At 34.8% G+C, this 17,104-nt stretch overlaps 1 protein-coding gene and 1 long non-coding RNA gene across 2 annotated transcripts; one reads left to right on the forward strand and one right to left on the reverse strand.

Annotated features, from left to right (window-relative positions):
- Positions 1 to 4,907: 4,907 nt before the first annotated feature.
- LOC136814938 (transcription factor SOX-4-like) lies at positions 4,908 to 7,965 on the reverse strand. The gene is made up of 2 exons (XM_067071364.1): positions 7,605 to 7,965; positions 4,908 to 5,865 (listed from the first exon to the last, which is right to left on the reverse strand). The coding sequence occupies exons 1-2, from the start codon at positions 7,882 to 7,884 to the stop codon at positions 4,994 to 4,996; spliced, it is 1,152 nt and encodes a 383-aa protein (XP_066927465.1). The 5' UTR covers positions 7,885 to 7,965; the 3' UTR covers positions 4,908 to 4,993.
- Positions 7,966 to 14,272: 6,307 nt separating this feature from the next.
- On the forward strand, positions 14,273 to 15,326 carry LOC136814940 (uncharacterized). Its single transcript, XR_010847660.1, has 3 exons — positions 14,273 to 14,516; positions 14,793 to 14,920; positions 15,083 to 15,326. It is a non-coding gene; the product is annotated as an uncharacterized lncRNA (long non-coding RNA).
- Positions 15,327 to 17,104: the final 1,778 nt, after the last annotated feature.

Here is a 17,104-nt window from a genome sequence, read left to right on the forward strand (position 1 = left end):
GTGAAAAGTTAAAGAAAAGTATAAAAAATCTTAAAAATCTTCTTTACTTTGATTTTTCGCTGTCACCTTCCGACTAAACCGTGCATCCAGCAGACTTCAAAAGAAACCTTGAAACTTTCCGCGTTCAGTAAAAAAAAAATGGGAACCAACGGACCATCACTTCAATAGCGACGACCGTTTGTTTACATCTCAATCAAAAATTTTTTTGGTGCCGTGACATTTTCTTTCTCAAATGGCGACACCTGATGGGGAAATGAATGTAACTTTCGATAGAAAAAAGATATCGAAGTGATTTTTTTTATTCTCTCATCTCTGATAAATTCTCTACTATTTGGAAAAAAGTTTGGATGCAAAACTCAAAGTATTGGGTAAGTTGTGGGTCAATAGACCTTTTTTTTAAAGAGGCAGCCATGTTGAATAATTATGTACTCCAGCATAAAAACAATGATACAGCCATGCATAATTACTGTATCATGCATATTTTCAAAATTTTGCATGGCTGTATCATTGTTTTTATGCTGGAGTACATAATTATTCAACATGGCTGCCTCTTTAAAAAAAGGTCTATAAAGTCACTCGAAGACTCTTTTTCCTTTTTTTCTTTTTTTCGCGCGGAAAATATGCGCGAATTCGACCTCCCTAGTACAAAACGTCAAGCTGTTAAGTCCGGGAACTGTCGAAATGGCAATCGCGTGCCAGGACAAAGTTTTTGAAAGCGAGGGCAGATATCAGGATTTAATATCATCGAACTGATCAAACTTTTTACTGATCGAACTAATCGAACTTTTTACTGACCAAACTAATCGAACTGCTAATTGCTTAAAAAATTGTGAGTGTTCGATTAGGTTCGACTAATTTTTTTAATCAAACTTTAATCGTTCGATGGAGTTCGATTAGTTCGATTGGTTCGACAAGTTTGATTGATCGGGTCTGGACCGAAGAGGAAAACAAACGAATATGAAGGAAGGAAGATAAAGAACGTCAGAAAAAAAGCCTTGACCAAAAAATCTAACTGTCATTATTGACAGTTGAATTGAAACTCAATCTCTTAAAAAGCAAACCAAAAGACAAAACACCAAAAACAAGAAAGAGAATACAAACCAAAAAAAGTTGCTAAACAAAAAAGGACACGTTCTTGTCTTCTTTTTCTTCGCTGTTCATTCGTTCATTCTTCCCAATGCGTCGGACTTAGCCTGAATGAATACTTTGCGATTCGTACTACATTACGATTACTGTTTATATAGTTTTTAGTCATAAAAGTCCCGAGGATTACTGTTTATAATCAAAGTTGGAATATATGAAAAAGTTGAACCCGACTCCGTTTATTTAGTTCAGCGCTACTTTGTATGCCATGATGTCTGTGCAGCACTAAGAATGATTTACTCCGAACTCCGAACCCCGATCGATCGTCTCGATACAAAGAGCTAAGTATTTAAGTATGGTATATAGTAACTATACTCGAACGACTCGGGAGGACACAGTGCATCCTCACCATAGAACCATGCATTTCTCCCAACACTCTCGTCCGGGGGGGGGGGCACTCGATTTCTAAACGACAGCATGTTGCCGCCGAAAAATTGTATTTCATAAAATAGGACCCTTAGGCCTTACAGTGTGCAGCTCTTGAGCAGGAAAAGGTACCCTTACAGTGCATTTTACCTAACACGTTAAGCACGTTTCTCACCATTACAGTGTAAGTTTGATTGCATATCTTGTTTTTCTAAAGTCATCCAATAATTAGCCTGACATGTCGATCCAATGTACAAAACAAATCGAAATTGGATGCGAGTCAAAAGTCAAAACTATAAAGATTGACTTGCGATTTAGTCCCCAAACACATCCTTACAGCGTATCCGGCTAAAAGAAGACCCTTGTCTTGCTTGTAGTGCATTCTATCAAAAAATTGGGTCTAAAGAAACCTATCCTTAACCCTCTTAAGGACGGCACATGCCGTGAATCGGACCATGTGAGTGCCCCCATTCCGGGCTCTGAGTATGTTACCCTATATTCCCCTTACTTGATGGTCGACCCCCCGGGGGGGGGGTACTAGGGCAAGATGGGTTACGGGGATGCTCCGCTGGTCAGGGTACCTTTTTTAACCTCCGCGAGTCCCAGGTAGGGTCGCAAAAACACCAAAATAGAAAAATCAGTCCCATTCAGGGTCACTTTTTTCGCAAATTTCGAGTCCTACGTAGGGTCCATTTTTCGAACCTCAGCCGAGTATCCCCGTCGGTCGACAAGGGTAGTACCCCCCCATTCGAGATGGCTGAAAACGACTACCTTATCGGGGAAAAAAATGTCGGAGTTTAATTTAGTCGGGTTTTTTTTCGTATCGGGGAAAAATTTCGTCACCTAGAGGCATTTTCGTCACCTCCCCCCGATCAAAATTTCGAATTCGTCACTTTCCCCCGACATTGTAATGTATTTTACGCGATGAAGTGATTTTATGAAAGATGCCACTCTTTTGGGAGAGGAGATGGGCGGTGTCATTAATGGAGCTGGCATTACCCAACAGCTTTAACTACCGTGAATATCACAGCGTATGAAAATTACATATCATACCGTGAAGACAAATCTCGATTTCATTCAACGCGCAATCGACAAGAACAAAAGTAACCATGGTAAAGCACCTAGGATTATGGATGAAAACCGTACCAATCAAATCGAATAAAGCCGCCGGAACAAAAAAAGTTCGTTATAACAGAAAGAACACCGAAAATGCCAAGGAAATCAGACCCACTGGGAAAATTGGTCAAAATATCGTCTCCAGTGGCAAATTATCTTCCAATTTTTGTATCCACTGAAATAATCAAACAAACCAATCCTCACTGCAAAATGTTTACTATGTTTCTCATCTCTACTGAATTTTCTGACTTAAAATCAAAAGAATTGAAATCTGCAGCCATAAAAAAATATAGGAATATCAATTCCCATCAAGTTTCAGTCCGTTATTTTTAGCCTAATTTAAAGTCATCGTGCTAGAAAATGCAAAGTCGGTCGGTTTCACCAATTAAGAGTTGATCTTACCACCAGGCGCCATCCCCGTCTTCCTAAATTGACCTCAACTACATAAATAATGTCTAATTGAATTCAAAAGAATTTACAAATTCGGATTACTGTAACTTTCTTTCCTTCCAGCTCATTCACGTCACTCAATAAAACCTGATAACTGCTCGTCGAACCTGGAAAAAAGTATCAAAGGTTAGATATTGGTACTTCTTCTGTTTTCTTTTGTAGGGGGTCACTTTGCAATCTTTCGGAGAAAAAATCACCCCAATAGCATTTTATAATGACGCCTCCCCCCCCCCCCGTTTTATGAAATTTTCCTGAAAAAGTGTCAAAACTTTCTTTTCCTATAGGTTTTTGGGGAAAATCTCCCCAAAACACTTAATATTGACCCCCTTTTTATATATTTCCGGTACCAACCCCCCTGCTTACCCCCCCTACAATTAAGCACAGAAGAGTATACCCCTGTCTCATTCTAGCCTCGATACAATCAGGGATTCCGGAAATCGGCTAAGAATTCCAAGATTTATTTTTTATAGGTCGCTGGATTAAAAAAAAGCTCAAGTTTACTTATGGATTTGGTGTGGCAGGGGATAATTTTCAAAGAAAAAGAATTTTACTTGAATATGTAATATTTTTGGATTTAACAGATTTTGACAAGTGGTCGGACGTGAGTATTTATTGCTTTAACTTTTGGGGGAAATGCGATTAAATAAAATCTTTCGTGCAGTATACCCGAGAGCAACGTGATTGTGCAAAAATGAGTTCGCTCTGAAAAAAACAATTCGTTTTCTTGTTTGTAATTGAATTTTAAGGTCAAAAGAAAAAATAATATTTTAATGAGGTTTTGAAGGCTTAAATTTACGGGATTTTATAGTTCTAAACCACGGACTTCCTGAACAAAAAACGAAATATATGTTCATTTTTCTGGGTACTTATTCAAATCATTCGAATTAATACAAATGTACAAATTTTTTCGGACAGTACAAAGGTTGTCCAAAAATAAAAAGACTAGCATATAATATAAAAAAACAAGGACGAAAAAAGACTTTATAGAAAAAATATTAGAAATTAATAATATAAGAATTTTTGACGGTTAGATAAAAACTCCTATGAAACGGGCGCAGTGCCTTGTGAAATTTCATATCCACACTCATTCAAAGTCACCTAAAGGGGGCTTCCTTTGTGACGTTAAAAAACCCTGCAGATGCAATCTTAAAACTTTGAAAAAATTTTTTTAATAAAAACTATAGATTTCATCAGCATAAAAGACCCCTGGAGACTTCAAGCAAAAAATGATGGCAGTAGTTTTCATAAGATTTAATGTTTTCAAAATATAAAATATTATATAGAAAACTCTTATAAGCTTTGAGCACGTGTTTGAGTTGATAAGAGAAACTAAGAGAAAGCGACGAAAAAGAAAATAAAGAAGTAAAAAAGAAAATATAGAAGAAAACCAACCGCAAAGACGAAATCAAAAATGAATGAAAGAACGTGGAAAAGCTTTTTCAATTCTTCAGCTTTTTTCCCAAAATGTTAAAAAACTTTCAAATAAATTATTTTTTTTAGTAAACATAAAATCTATAGACAAAAAATATGAATGAACATTATTTTATTGCGAAGCAAGTAAGGTTCCCATGAAATGAGCTCAGTGTAGGTCAAACTGGAGTAAGAACGACCTTCATCGAGCACTTCCACGAAAACCTTGATTGATCCAGAGATTAAGGCGTATTTCTTTTTTAAAAAATAATCCATCTAACTAATTATACCATCTGATCATCCACCTTAATGATAATATTCGTAACATTCCAATAAATAAAAACAAACAAAAAATGAAAAAAAAGTTTAAAAATCCTACTTAAAACCCTCTATGAAGTTAAAAAGCAGCCAATCAGAAGAAAGCTTTAAATACCATTATAATAGTCACTATCTACAAAAAATGAAGGAATATACCTTCTGAATAAGAAGAATAGACCACGATTCCCCTCTAAACACCCAATCCAAAACTACTATCTAACCATTGTCCAGATAACATTTCGGACACTTCGGGAGTCGTATAAATGTCCGGAAAATCAACCATCGTGCTAATGTCCGATAAAGGAGATATAGGAAGGTCACCAACGGAGTCACAACTTTCTGTTTTGATCCACGTGGGTGCTGTTTGGAATTCGCCGCTCGAAGAGCTATTTGATCGGCCCTTTTTGGCATCAAAAAGTTCACTGAAATCGTCGTAAAATGATAGATTAGGTTCCAAGTCGACAGGCGACGCTAAGGATCCTGGGACGTTGGGCGGGGGCGTTAGTGGAGTACGAAACATCTTCTGACCGGATGCAACTGATGTTGTTTTAAGTAAAGAGTTCTTTTGTGGTGAGATTGAGAAATTACCTTCTGAAGATGACAAACTACCGATTTTACCAACTTGCCTTGACAGTGTTAAAAATGGCTTCCCAGTCGTCATTACACAATGTCCGTTTTTGATATTAACCAGTTTAGCACTTTCGATTCTTTGTAATGGTACATTTGCTGCATTCGTAGTATTAGCCTGTTTGATGGGTTTCAATAAATGCTTACTATTTAAAGCGTTATAAGCGAGCGTGGTGGATGGTCCTAGTTTTATCATAGTGCTGTCGTAACTATTACCTTCAATCGCTAGTAAGGTATTCGTATTATTTTTGGTGTTATTGGCGCGTTGTTGATTCGTTTGTGCTGCTGCGCCTTGTTTCCCTTCCATCTCTTTAGCTTTTTTCTTAGGCCTGTATTTATAATCAGGATGGCGCCTCATATGTTCTTCACGTAGTTTTTCTGATCGAATGACGTATGGCCGTCGGTCATCATCTGTCAACATTTTCCACTGTTTGCCTGAAGAAATAAGAGTTTGATTTTAATTAGTTTAATACTAATCTAGAAAAGCAAACGCTTTCATGAACTTTGTAAGGAATAGACTGAATGATATTGCTAATATGCTTATATCCAAATATCATAGTGATCTACTTGCGGGGAGAGATACTATTATATTAGTTTACCCAATAGACAGCTCCAGGCTTTTAGGCCTTACTTTTGGTCTATAAGCACTGCTATGGTTTCATCAAAGCCTCATAATGTGGTCGTGTTACAAAAATACAGGCTGTTTGTAGGAAAAAATAAGATCTAACTGAAACTTTCTCCAGACCTTCTCTATAGAATGCTTATACCTCAGGAAAAATTCCCCTAAAATCCCACTGGTGGAACATCCCTTTTTTGGGACATTTCTATTTTCCCCAGGCAAAATCCTAAGGGCGAAATTTTTTGAAAATTTCAAACTTATTTCCAGAAAATATCATGTATACCATTCGAAAGCTCTCGAAAAACTATTGGAAGACTTTTAAACGGTTATAGCTGATTTCCTTACCTAACTCGATATATTTCATGCGCAAGTTCCACTTTTCGCCACACTTTGGTCAAAATTGACGATAAATAGCATCTTCTGCGTGAATTATCTTGAGTTAGGTAATGAAATCGGCTATACCCGTTTAAAAGTCTTCTATATAGTTTTTCGAGAGCTTTCGAATGGTATACTTGATAATGTCTGAAAATGAGTTTGAAATTTTCAAAAAATTTCACCCTTAGGGTTTTGCCTGGGGAAAATAGAAATGTCCCAAAAAAGGGATGTTCCACCAGTGGGATTTTAGGGGAATTTTTCCTGAGGCATAACCATCCTATAGAGAAGGTCTGGAGAAAGTTTCAGCTAGATCCTATTCTTTTCCCGTAAATTATGCTAAACGACCCCACTATCAGTGCGCATGCGATGTATCCGGAGAAATTCAATATTCAAAACAAGAGCAGTGCGCATATTCCAAAGAGTAGGAGTTTTAAGCTCGAAACGAAGGAAGATATGACGTAGCCTACTATTAGATGTTTTTTTCACATTGAAATTTGATTATACTTTAATTCAGTGACATTACACTGTAAACAAGTATCATATTTCAGAAATCGAGAGTTGGGCACTAGTTCAATTTTCAATACTTCTACTTTAAACAAATTAGCAAAAGGAAGCAATCCTCTTGAGCTATAATAAACAAGAATTTCAACAAACATGACATTTTTCATGATTCGCATGATCCTTTTAGTAATGAACTTCTTACCGCTATTTTATTTTGTACGGATTTCGTGCCGGAAAGCCGGTCATAGCGAATTAGATTATTGACATTTCATGACAAATTATTCTTTAAACCTCAGGACAATTAAAGTATTTTCCTCTTAAGCTTTCATTATCTCAGCATTCTAGCAAAAACATGTGTATATTATTGCTACCAGAGTTTTGTTTTATAAAACTTCAAAATTTGGAAAAATGTTTACTATGATCTCGTGTTTTGAAAAGAATGTGTTACACGTTTTCTTTATATGAACTTCCAAAATTTTGAAGCCTTGGAATTTTTCGTAACTTTTTTGAATTTTAAGCCTTAAAATGTTCTTAACTTGTTCTTTATATTTTGGTCATCAATGCCTTATGTTCTTATATAGTTTGTTCTTATAAAAAAAAACGTGTAGCTCAAAGAATCTATATTTAACGTCAAATGAAAATGTCCACAAAGAATTTTTCCAAAAGCAAAACAAATTACCTAATCTTCGACTGATTTCAGCATTGTGCATGTCCGGGTACGATTCAGCCATCTTTTTACGTTCTATTTGTGACCATACCATAAAAGCATTCATGGGTCGTTTCACATGGTCAGCCACGTTACCTGATTTCTTGCGTTTGACTGGTCGTTGAGAATTGCTATCACCGACACTTAATTCCAATGGATTTAAATGTTGCATCATGTTAAGGTCACCATCCTGAGGCTCAGGTGTTGGTAACGTTTCACAAAGAAAGAAATCCATCCCAACATCCACTTCCATGTTGTGTACCCCAAGTCAAATTTCTTGGATGAATTTTTTAGTATCTATTTTTCTACTGATATGAATTTTAGATTAGATTTAAAATATAAACATGCACAAATACAATAACGATTACAAAAATATGCATTCCTCTAATAAAATATTCACAAATCTTTTCTCACGATCAAGACTCCACTCACTTGTCAAAATATCTCTCACGCCAAACCTCAAATCTCTTTTTCACCTCTAGTGAGTTTAAAAAAAACCCACATGGGTATTTCAGAGAGAAAAAGCAACTACGCATGACTAGTTTACTTTTTCACATTATGCAGAGTATCAGTTTAAAAAAAAACTACTCTTTGCCTGCCTAGAAATTTTAAATTTCGCGGCAGGTGTAAGTCAAAAGTTATGCTGCTGAGAAAGTTTACGAGCAGAAAAATTTCGTTCAACAGTTTTTGCTGATAAACATTAAAATACTGAATGGCAAATATTAAAAAAATTCAATTTCATCATTTTCAAACAATTTTTTACCAATACTCAAACAGTCAGTTCCATGAAATCACCAACAAAAAGCAAATATGAACGAAAGGTCAAAACATAAGAAGGTCAAAACCAAGAAATCAAAGAAATGTGTAACGAGAGAGAATCATAAGGAATTTAATTAAAGAAATTCGAGTCAAGAATGTCGCATAGTGTCTCCTGTTAAGTCCAACATCACTCTAATATAAAAAACTAATTAATAAACTGGGGTTACACGAAAAAAGGTTATAATGCAATAGATAAAGGTGATTGCTTTGCAAACCTCACCTGCCTTCCGTTGATATAAGCCAATGGAATCAGAAAAGATTCCCGCTTCTATATTTCTCAAAGGCTTTTGATTGGCTCAAAAAAACACTCGTGTGTCTATTTAACTATTAAATACAATTATAAAGAAAATCATAAGAATGAAAGAATATGAAACAAAAAGAGATATAATATATACATGAAAATGGTAGGGTTGGTTTCCACTCGTTAGATGTTGTCATAGAATGGTTTCTACAAGATTCAGACAGGCAAGTGATTTCTAGGTGTAGAACAACCAACCATTGGCAAATTCAAAAATCAGCTGACCGAAAAAGTAAACAAAGCTTCCAGAAAACAAACAAATTCCAACAAATATCAAAAATGAAACTAAGAATTTCAAAATATTCCTAGTTTCGAAAAAAAGTGAATAAATCACAAATGTAAAGTACAGTAAAATATATCAAGACAGAGTGACAAGAAATAAATGCACTTTCACATCAGCTAACGTTCATCCTACATCTCTATACCGAGTACCCATCACCTGAAATGAAGCATGGTCAAGAAATTAAGAGCATCTTGTTATCATGCTATTTAATAAAAAAAGAATGTTTTCTTTCAAGTTCTCTATTATCTCTATTTCCGGTCCATCAAAATACTAAAAAAGATCAAAGGTGGAAAACCGCTAACTCAACAAGCATTTTAAAACCAACGTCATTCTCAGTAATAGCGTATATACCAACCACACATTTGACTCCGTTGACATACTGTTGATTTGATAAAGATCTAATGATATTTGTGATGTGAAAAAGGAAAGGAATAAACAAATCCTTTTTTTCCACTTTCACAAGTGAACCTCTTCAAATAATAATTGGTTTGACTAAAAGAATCATAAAATGATCTCCTCTCATTTCTTATAAAACTTGTAGAACGACGAACTTCACTAGCGATACACCTTTACATCCCTGTGTCACAAACTCACTAGGACCCCAGCACCACTGAAAATTCGGCAAAAATTTCGTCCCCGGTGGAAAAACACCCTTGAATTTCAGCCCCACTAGGAAATTGACTTTGATTTCATCCACATTCGAAATTCAACGTTTGAAGAAATGCACTTCCATCTCCAGTGGATTTCTAACTTTTGAACAATAGAATTTCTCTCCCCGTTGGGATTTCAATAGGTATTTTTATCCCCACTAAGGAAAAAAGTCCCACAGGGGCTGTGAGACCAAAGGTGAGACGGGAGTCGTTGTTGACGAGGCATCTCCGAATCATCTCAAGCACGGTTACGATTCGTACACGTTTTTTTATAAGAACAAACTATATAAGAACATAAGATTTCGACGGCCAAAATGTTAAGAACAAGTTAAGAACATTTAAAGGCTTTATGGATTCAAAACACTCGATTTCTTAGGAAAATGGGTAAAAATGGTCAAAATTGCTTAAAATAAGAACACGTTAAGAACATTTTTAGGCTCAAAACCCAAAAAGTTAAGAACATCCGAAGGCTTCAAAAAATTTGGATGTTCTTATAAAAAAACGTGTACACTCTTTTGGACAAGAATAATTTTATAAGAACAATGAAGCCTGAAGCAAAGATTGACTGGTTCTTATAAAATAGAGTGTAATACATGTTTTTTGGATAATAAGGAGCCTGGAAATCTCTCAGCTCTTGAGATAATTTCCTTTTCATTCTCAAGAATAGCTTAACTATAATTACTTAAAATTTTAAGCTGGAAGTAAGCATTGATAATTTCATTTTGAATGAAGTTATTTTCTTCATTGAGCTATTTAATTCCCTATTAGAGCAGCGATTACAAGAGATAAGATAAGGAGGATTTAACAACTCGATGAAAAGTTGGCAAACTCTTCGGAGAAAGGCAACACCTTATGACACTTGAAAAAACAAAAAAGAACACAGGTAGATGAGCATTCTTAATTTATAGAAAAAATTTCTCGAAAATCGGGCTCCGTCACATTTTGGGTATCAACATTACGCACCATCGTGCAAAAAAATTAGAAAAAACTAATGAGCCGATCTCAAGGAAGGCTAGTAAGTAACATATATATATATACAAAAGTTTTAGGGAAAAACTTTTGGCTGGCTTGCATGAAAAGACACAAAAAATTTCCTGTTCAGAATTTCTTGTTCAGTCGAATTTTCTTATAAGTAACATGTTTTGAATACACGTTTGAAATTAGGAGCAATGAAACGAAGTGACATCATCAAAGAGGTCGCAAAGGACTAAGGCGTGTCATTTTAATCTTACTCAAACAAAGATTTGATTTCCATACCAAAGACCTAAAAAATGAATGAAGATTTAGTCCTAAAGATGTTTGGTACACAAGCTCAAAATGTCTATAGGCCTTGGGCTTTAAAGCAGTGGAAGATTTCACAAACAGGAAATCCTTTAAGCCTCCATAAACAAAACAACGCATATGAGCTCTGTTGAGATGTCAAAAATAGGATCGCATTTCAATCACCTCATAATTAACTGTTGAATTGTTACATCAGAGTACATGTATATGGTACTTAGCACAGCTCCTTTCTAGGTGAGAGCAATGTCATGGACCATAAGGCAGGGCACTAAGGCAGGTGTCAGAGTAGAATGGAGGTGTATTGAAAATAAACTTTTGGTCCAATTTGACCAAATATTTTGAGAGTGAAAATACATATGACACTTTTCTCCCCCTAAAAAACCAGCTGAACTTGGCAAAACATACTGTAAAGAGAGAACACTGTCTCACTTGTCAACCACCTCAACATCCGACGTTTGCCAAAGAAAACACGCCACCCTTAAACGCACACCACAGCAGGGTGGTATGGTCGATTATGATTCAACTAAGAACAAGAAAGAAGAAATTAGTAAAGAATTGACAAGAGATTTCACTATATACCATTAAGCAAATGAAATGAAAACACCTCCGACAATTTACTCATTAATAGAGCATCAATGAAGATTAATTGGTCGGTAATTACATAGGAAATTACTTTAATCTTATAAACTTATTTCATATTCAACACCCGTTTGGTGTAGAATTGTGCGTGCGCTGATTACGCGAACTTTAAATGACCGCTAAATTACACACGTGTGAACGATAATTGAAAACATCTTTAGAGAATTGTTACAACTTTTCACAAAATAACCGGACACAATGTGTTAACATACAATGTACATGTACATATTATTCAAGACATTTAAAGCACCCCTACATCAATTGTTCATGAACTCCCATTACATAATGTCTCTATAAGGCTAAAGAACGCCAAAACAATCTAAGAACAGTCGTTCTAAATTTTAATAAGCAAATCAAATAATAAAATTTTCCCCTGAAATTAAAAGCAACTTTAAGAATATCTATGGCTCAGAATGTTACACTATTCTCTTTCAACGCTAGGTCATACAATCAACTTGGTATGATACAACACCCAAGGTGAGACAAACAAAACCTCTCACACCTCGATATGATATCAAAATCAACCCCATGCTTTGCACCCATTCACTTCAACTAGGAAATGAGATTTTGAAACACATATATTCCAAATGAGAGATGAATATCTAAGTCAAGCACCATACGAAAAAAAAACTGTTTCACAAAAAGTACCCTCTATGAGCACAGTTAGACGTTTTCAAATGAAGGTAAAACTCTCAAAAACGGAACGGTATAAGAGAAAAAAAACATCTTGATTAAAAACCCATAACGTCATTCCATTGACTTGATTTATAATGGAAAAGCTTTTACAGCCGAACAGTCGGCTGGCGACTTTTAAACATATCAAATCAAAATATGAAGTCATCATTACTTGTCAAAAAAACAGATCACAAAATTAGTCTATCAGATGGCGAGTAATAGAACCTTCTAAAGGCACGATTTAAAACCTCTACACGTTTTCTTTAATAAGAACAAACTATATAAGAACATAAGACTTCGCTGGCCAAAATGTTAAGAACAAGTTAAGAACATTTTAAGGCTTTGTGGACTCAAAAACACCCATTTCTTAGGAAAATGGTCAAAATAAGAACATCTTAAGAACCTTTCTAAAGTCTGTCCAGATATAATTGGCAGTGGAAACAAGAATGCCTGTAACTTTTGATAGTCAAATATAATTATGAATTTTTTTTTTTTGCTTGTTTTAGAGAATCAAAAGCGCTATATTTAAATGTATTTTTGTTTGAAAAATTCGCGATTTTTAGCGGTTTAATTTGCGATTGTAAAAATTGAGCTTTTTTTCTACTTATGCTATAACGTTCATTTTTACACCAGTGGTAGTTCAACCTTAGGTTAAGAAGTTTTTTAAATTTCAAGGCAAACAAAAGAGTCCTTCGGAAGATATAGGACCCGAAATACCCCTTGGTAGCACTTTTCTGTGAAATATCAAATCTCCAACTTATTACTAAAAACGGGGGTAGTGATATGATTGATGAAACAGTTTTTCGATCATAACACATTTTACAATCTCTTTAATGACCTCATAGCCAAACTGTGTTTATTGTTTTGGAAATTAGCAAAGTTCTTTAATGACTTAAAAATAAAAAGGCAATATAAGTTCATGCTTATCCTTTCAATAAAAACAATTATATTGCATATGATTTCACTTCGTTTCGAAATAATCAATGATACCCATAATACCAATGCACCAACACTTAACATTTTCCAACTTTTAATTGCACTGTTCAAAAAAGAAAACATAACCCCCGTTTTTAGTAATAAGTTGGAGATTTGATATTTCACAGAAAAGTGCTATCAAGGGGTATTTTAGACTGGAGTCGTTTATAATGCGTGTAATACTAGTAATACCAATACTAATAATAATAATAATAATAATACGGGATTTAGTTTGTATAAACGACTGGAAGAATCCGGTGTTTCAGCCTTATAGATACAGGGGCTAGCTACGGAGAAACTTGCGTAGCGAGAAAACAATTTATCAAGCAACAACAAACTCTCAAAACGAAATCAACTCAAATGAAAAACTTTCAATACACAAATCCACACATATTTTTTTTCTCAAGAATTATTTTGAGCAGGAAAAAATTATAATTGCAATATTGACACTTTTCTTTTGTTTGGAGTTAGTGCACAAAGGTTTCTAGACGACTAAAATTGTTCAATTCATTACTTTTTGCTTTATTTCTACTATGTATAAATTAGTCGTCTAGCTTGCTAGACTAGGGGTATTTCGGGTCCCATATCTTCCGAAGGACTCTTTTGTTTGCCTTGAAATTTAACAAACTTCTTAACCTAAGGTTGAACTACCACTGGTGTAAAAATGAACGTTATACACTCTCAGTTTTTAGGGTTTTATATGAGACCTTTTAGATGCTAATTTGAAGAAAGACCTTATCAGTCTGAATTCAAACCTTTTAGGTTTAGTTTTGAGACCTTAGCCGGTCTAATTTTTACTTAGATGTCAGTATATCATGAAAGGTCTGAATTGAAACTCTTGTGTGGCCGATTGAGACCTTGCAAGGTTTCCATTCAAGCAAGGTCTTGTTCTATACACCAAAAAGGTCTCCTTTGTATTTTCGAAATAAGACCTTCATGGTCTGTTCTTTGAAACGGTCTTATTCAACACTTCTAAAGGTCTCAATCACGCGTTTGAAACAAGACCTTTTCAGGTCTGTCTGATACAAGCCTTTTCAATAGACACGATAGTGAACATCCAATAGACACGATAAAAAGGGCTTTTATGAAGACCTCTAAAGGTCTCGATTTCGCGCGCTTTAAAAAATCTAGAGCAGTGTAACGACTTCTTTCGAATTTTCGAATGTTTCGAACGTCGTTCGAAATTCGAAAAGTTCAAAAATAAAATCAAAACAATTTTGGAGCCAAAAGGGTGAAGACGGTCTGAAGAGCAAAAAGAAAAAAAGGTAAGTAACACAATCTTCACGTAATAAAATTTCTTAAAATCCTTTTTTTGTCAACTGGAGCTATATATCTTTTGATCGGATGAATCCTTTTTTCTTCCACAAACATGGAGCTATATTGTTGCAAATACACCCATGGAAAGTTTTGGCGAGGCTCGATCGAATTTTGTGCTTGTATTTATTGATCCTACTAGCTAGGCTTTTACGAAATTTTATTTTATTTTTTGTGCAATATTTGGAATATTCGTTTTAAATCTTTTATTATATTATTTTTTTCAGCTTCGACATTAACGAGAATCTAACCCAACATCATGTGAGCCCATGTCACTGTCGCTGTAAATCCCACCATCACATTTTCTAAACGTTTGTTTAAAGTATGGCCAGAACAAAATCGACTCTCTGCTGAGGTAAGAATTGAATACATCTTTGCCCAATTTGTTTTGTTTTTTTTCTTGAAAACTTTGAAGAGCTGGATCAAAAGTAAAGAATTTTTCAATGACATTTCGATGAAGTAATAGGCCTAAAAACCAGTTTTGTGATCTTTATCTCACTTCTCTTGAATTTCTTAGCACGCAACTATCCAGCTTTCATGTTAGCACGCAACTATCCAGTTCATTAAAGTTTTGTGTCACCGTCACCAACAAACGTCTATTCAATTTTCAACTCTTGGACACAGACGTCTGTTTGACAATCTGGTTTACAGTCGTACTTACATAAACAGCTAGACTTTGTCGTGAATCATCATCATTGTCATGAACAAACTGGACACGTACAATACATCTCTTGTACGTTTCGATATCAAAGAACTATTATATACATAACATAATGGATATTTGTTAGAAAAATATCTAGAAATCCTATTGGGTATAATATATCTTTTAGATTGAAATTCTTGAGTATTTTTATTCTCTTCTTCTTTTAATTATTGTTAGGTTTTTTTTCGGCAATTTAGGCCTTTTGAAAATTACAGACCTTCAAAAACGAGTACTAAACATAGTTTCTTTTAGGCACTAATATGGTCTAATTTTGAACAAGAACCCAAACGTTCTGCGATAACGGACTTTTTTCAAAAGGTCTCGTTTAAAATAAGACCTTTTAGGTATGATAGAATCAGAACCCTTGAAGTCTCTTTCGGGATCTAGAATAGTCTCTATTGGGCGCGCTAAAGGTCTGATTTAGAACAAGACCCTAAACGTTCTGCGATAACGGACTTTTTTCGAAAGGTCTCGTTTAAAATAAGACCTTTTAGGTATGATAGAATCAGAACCCTTGAAGTCTCTTTCGGGATCTAGAATAGTCTCTATTGGGCGCGATAAAGGTCTTATTAAAATCAAGACCTTAAGGTCTGATTTAGAACAAGACCCAAAACGTTCTGCGATAACGGATCGTCACCTGATACACCCAAAAGGTCTTAATAAAGACCTTTAAAACTGAGAGTGTAGCATAAGTAGAAAAAAAGCTCAATTTTTACAATCGCAAATTAAACCGCTAAAAATCGCGAATTTTTCAACCAAAAATAAATTCAAATATAGCGCTTTTGATTCTCTAAAACAAGCAAAAAAAAATTTCATAATTATATTTGACTATCAAAAGTTACAGGCATTCTTGTTTCCACTGCCAATTATATCTGGACAGACTTTAGGTATAAATTTCAAAAAGTTATTAACATCCGAAGGCTTCAAAAAATTTGGATGTTCTTATAAAAATAAAGCGTGTACCACTCAAACAGTCATCAATTCGTCAAATGAAGCAACAACTACAACAGAAGTTTTTTTCATTTTTGCACTTCCTGCAGTCACTACACATCATGCCACGAAGGGCAAACTAGAATAACCTAAAGTTCATATCCTGCTGCTTTAAGCCATATCCTTCTTACTAATCTAGTATGAACAGATTGTTTCAATACTCACACTCACGTATCATTAAAATCTGTGACCTGTAACAGTCAAATTAAACAAATATTGTGGCTCTACTATATAAAAAAAGAATCTAATAATTGCACGAAAACAGCAAGGGTCTTGAGTTACCCTCTGTTCGTCTCTCCACAAATGGCCCTATTTGTAAAGAAGAAAAGAGCTTGTGATGTTAAAAATGAACTTGATTTGAAGTGTAAGCAAAAATCCTTTATTTCCCAACCCTTCAAATGAAGAAATCTTAATAATAATATAGGTAAATACTTCAAACACGAGTTCGGTGTCTCTCTTTTCAAAGGTATTACGTAAACTATCTATTGATGATCTTAATTTTGATAGTTGACTGTTAGCCTCCTGTATAAGTCAGATTTGATGTCTCTCCTCAAAAGCTTATGTTAAATTCACATCTGTTATCGACCCAGTGTGAATCACAGAGTGAAAAAATAACGCACATGAAATTTTGATTACATTTTTTTTTCGAAGCAAAACCCATTTCAACATCTAATCAAAAAAATGTTCGTGACCTTCTTTGAAGCTCGCCACAAAAGAAATTTTGAGATTTCATTCTAGGAAAATATCAAAAAGTTTCCCAATTATGAGAGCCTTATTTCGAAGAACGATACATATATCATAACAACCTTGAAAAAAAAGGTTTTTGGTCAATAAATCTTTCCCTAA

This window comes from Clytia hemisphaerica, unplaced genomic scaffold (assembly GCF_902728285.1).
Source record: "Clytia hemisphaerica strain Z4C2 unplaced genomic scaffold, Clytia hemisphaerica genome assembly, whole genome shotgun sequence".
NCBI classification, from domain to species: domain Eukaryota; kingdom Metazoa; phylum Cnidaria; class Hydrozoa; order Leptothecata; family Clytiidae; genus Clytia; species Clytia hemisphaerica.

What these genes read in the sequence shown, in the direction of transcription:
- LOC136814938 (XM_067071364.1), bottom strand. Translation starts at nt 7,884, where the DNA reads ATGGAAGTGGATGTTGGGATGGATTTCTTTCTTTGTGAAACGTTACCA. An exon ending in TGAAATCAGTCGAAGATTAG is followed by an intron (nt 5,866 to 7,604) that starts GTAATTTGTTTT and finishes TTATTTCTTCAG; the next exon opens with GCAAACAGTGGAAAATGTTG.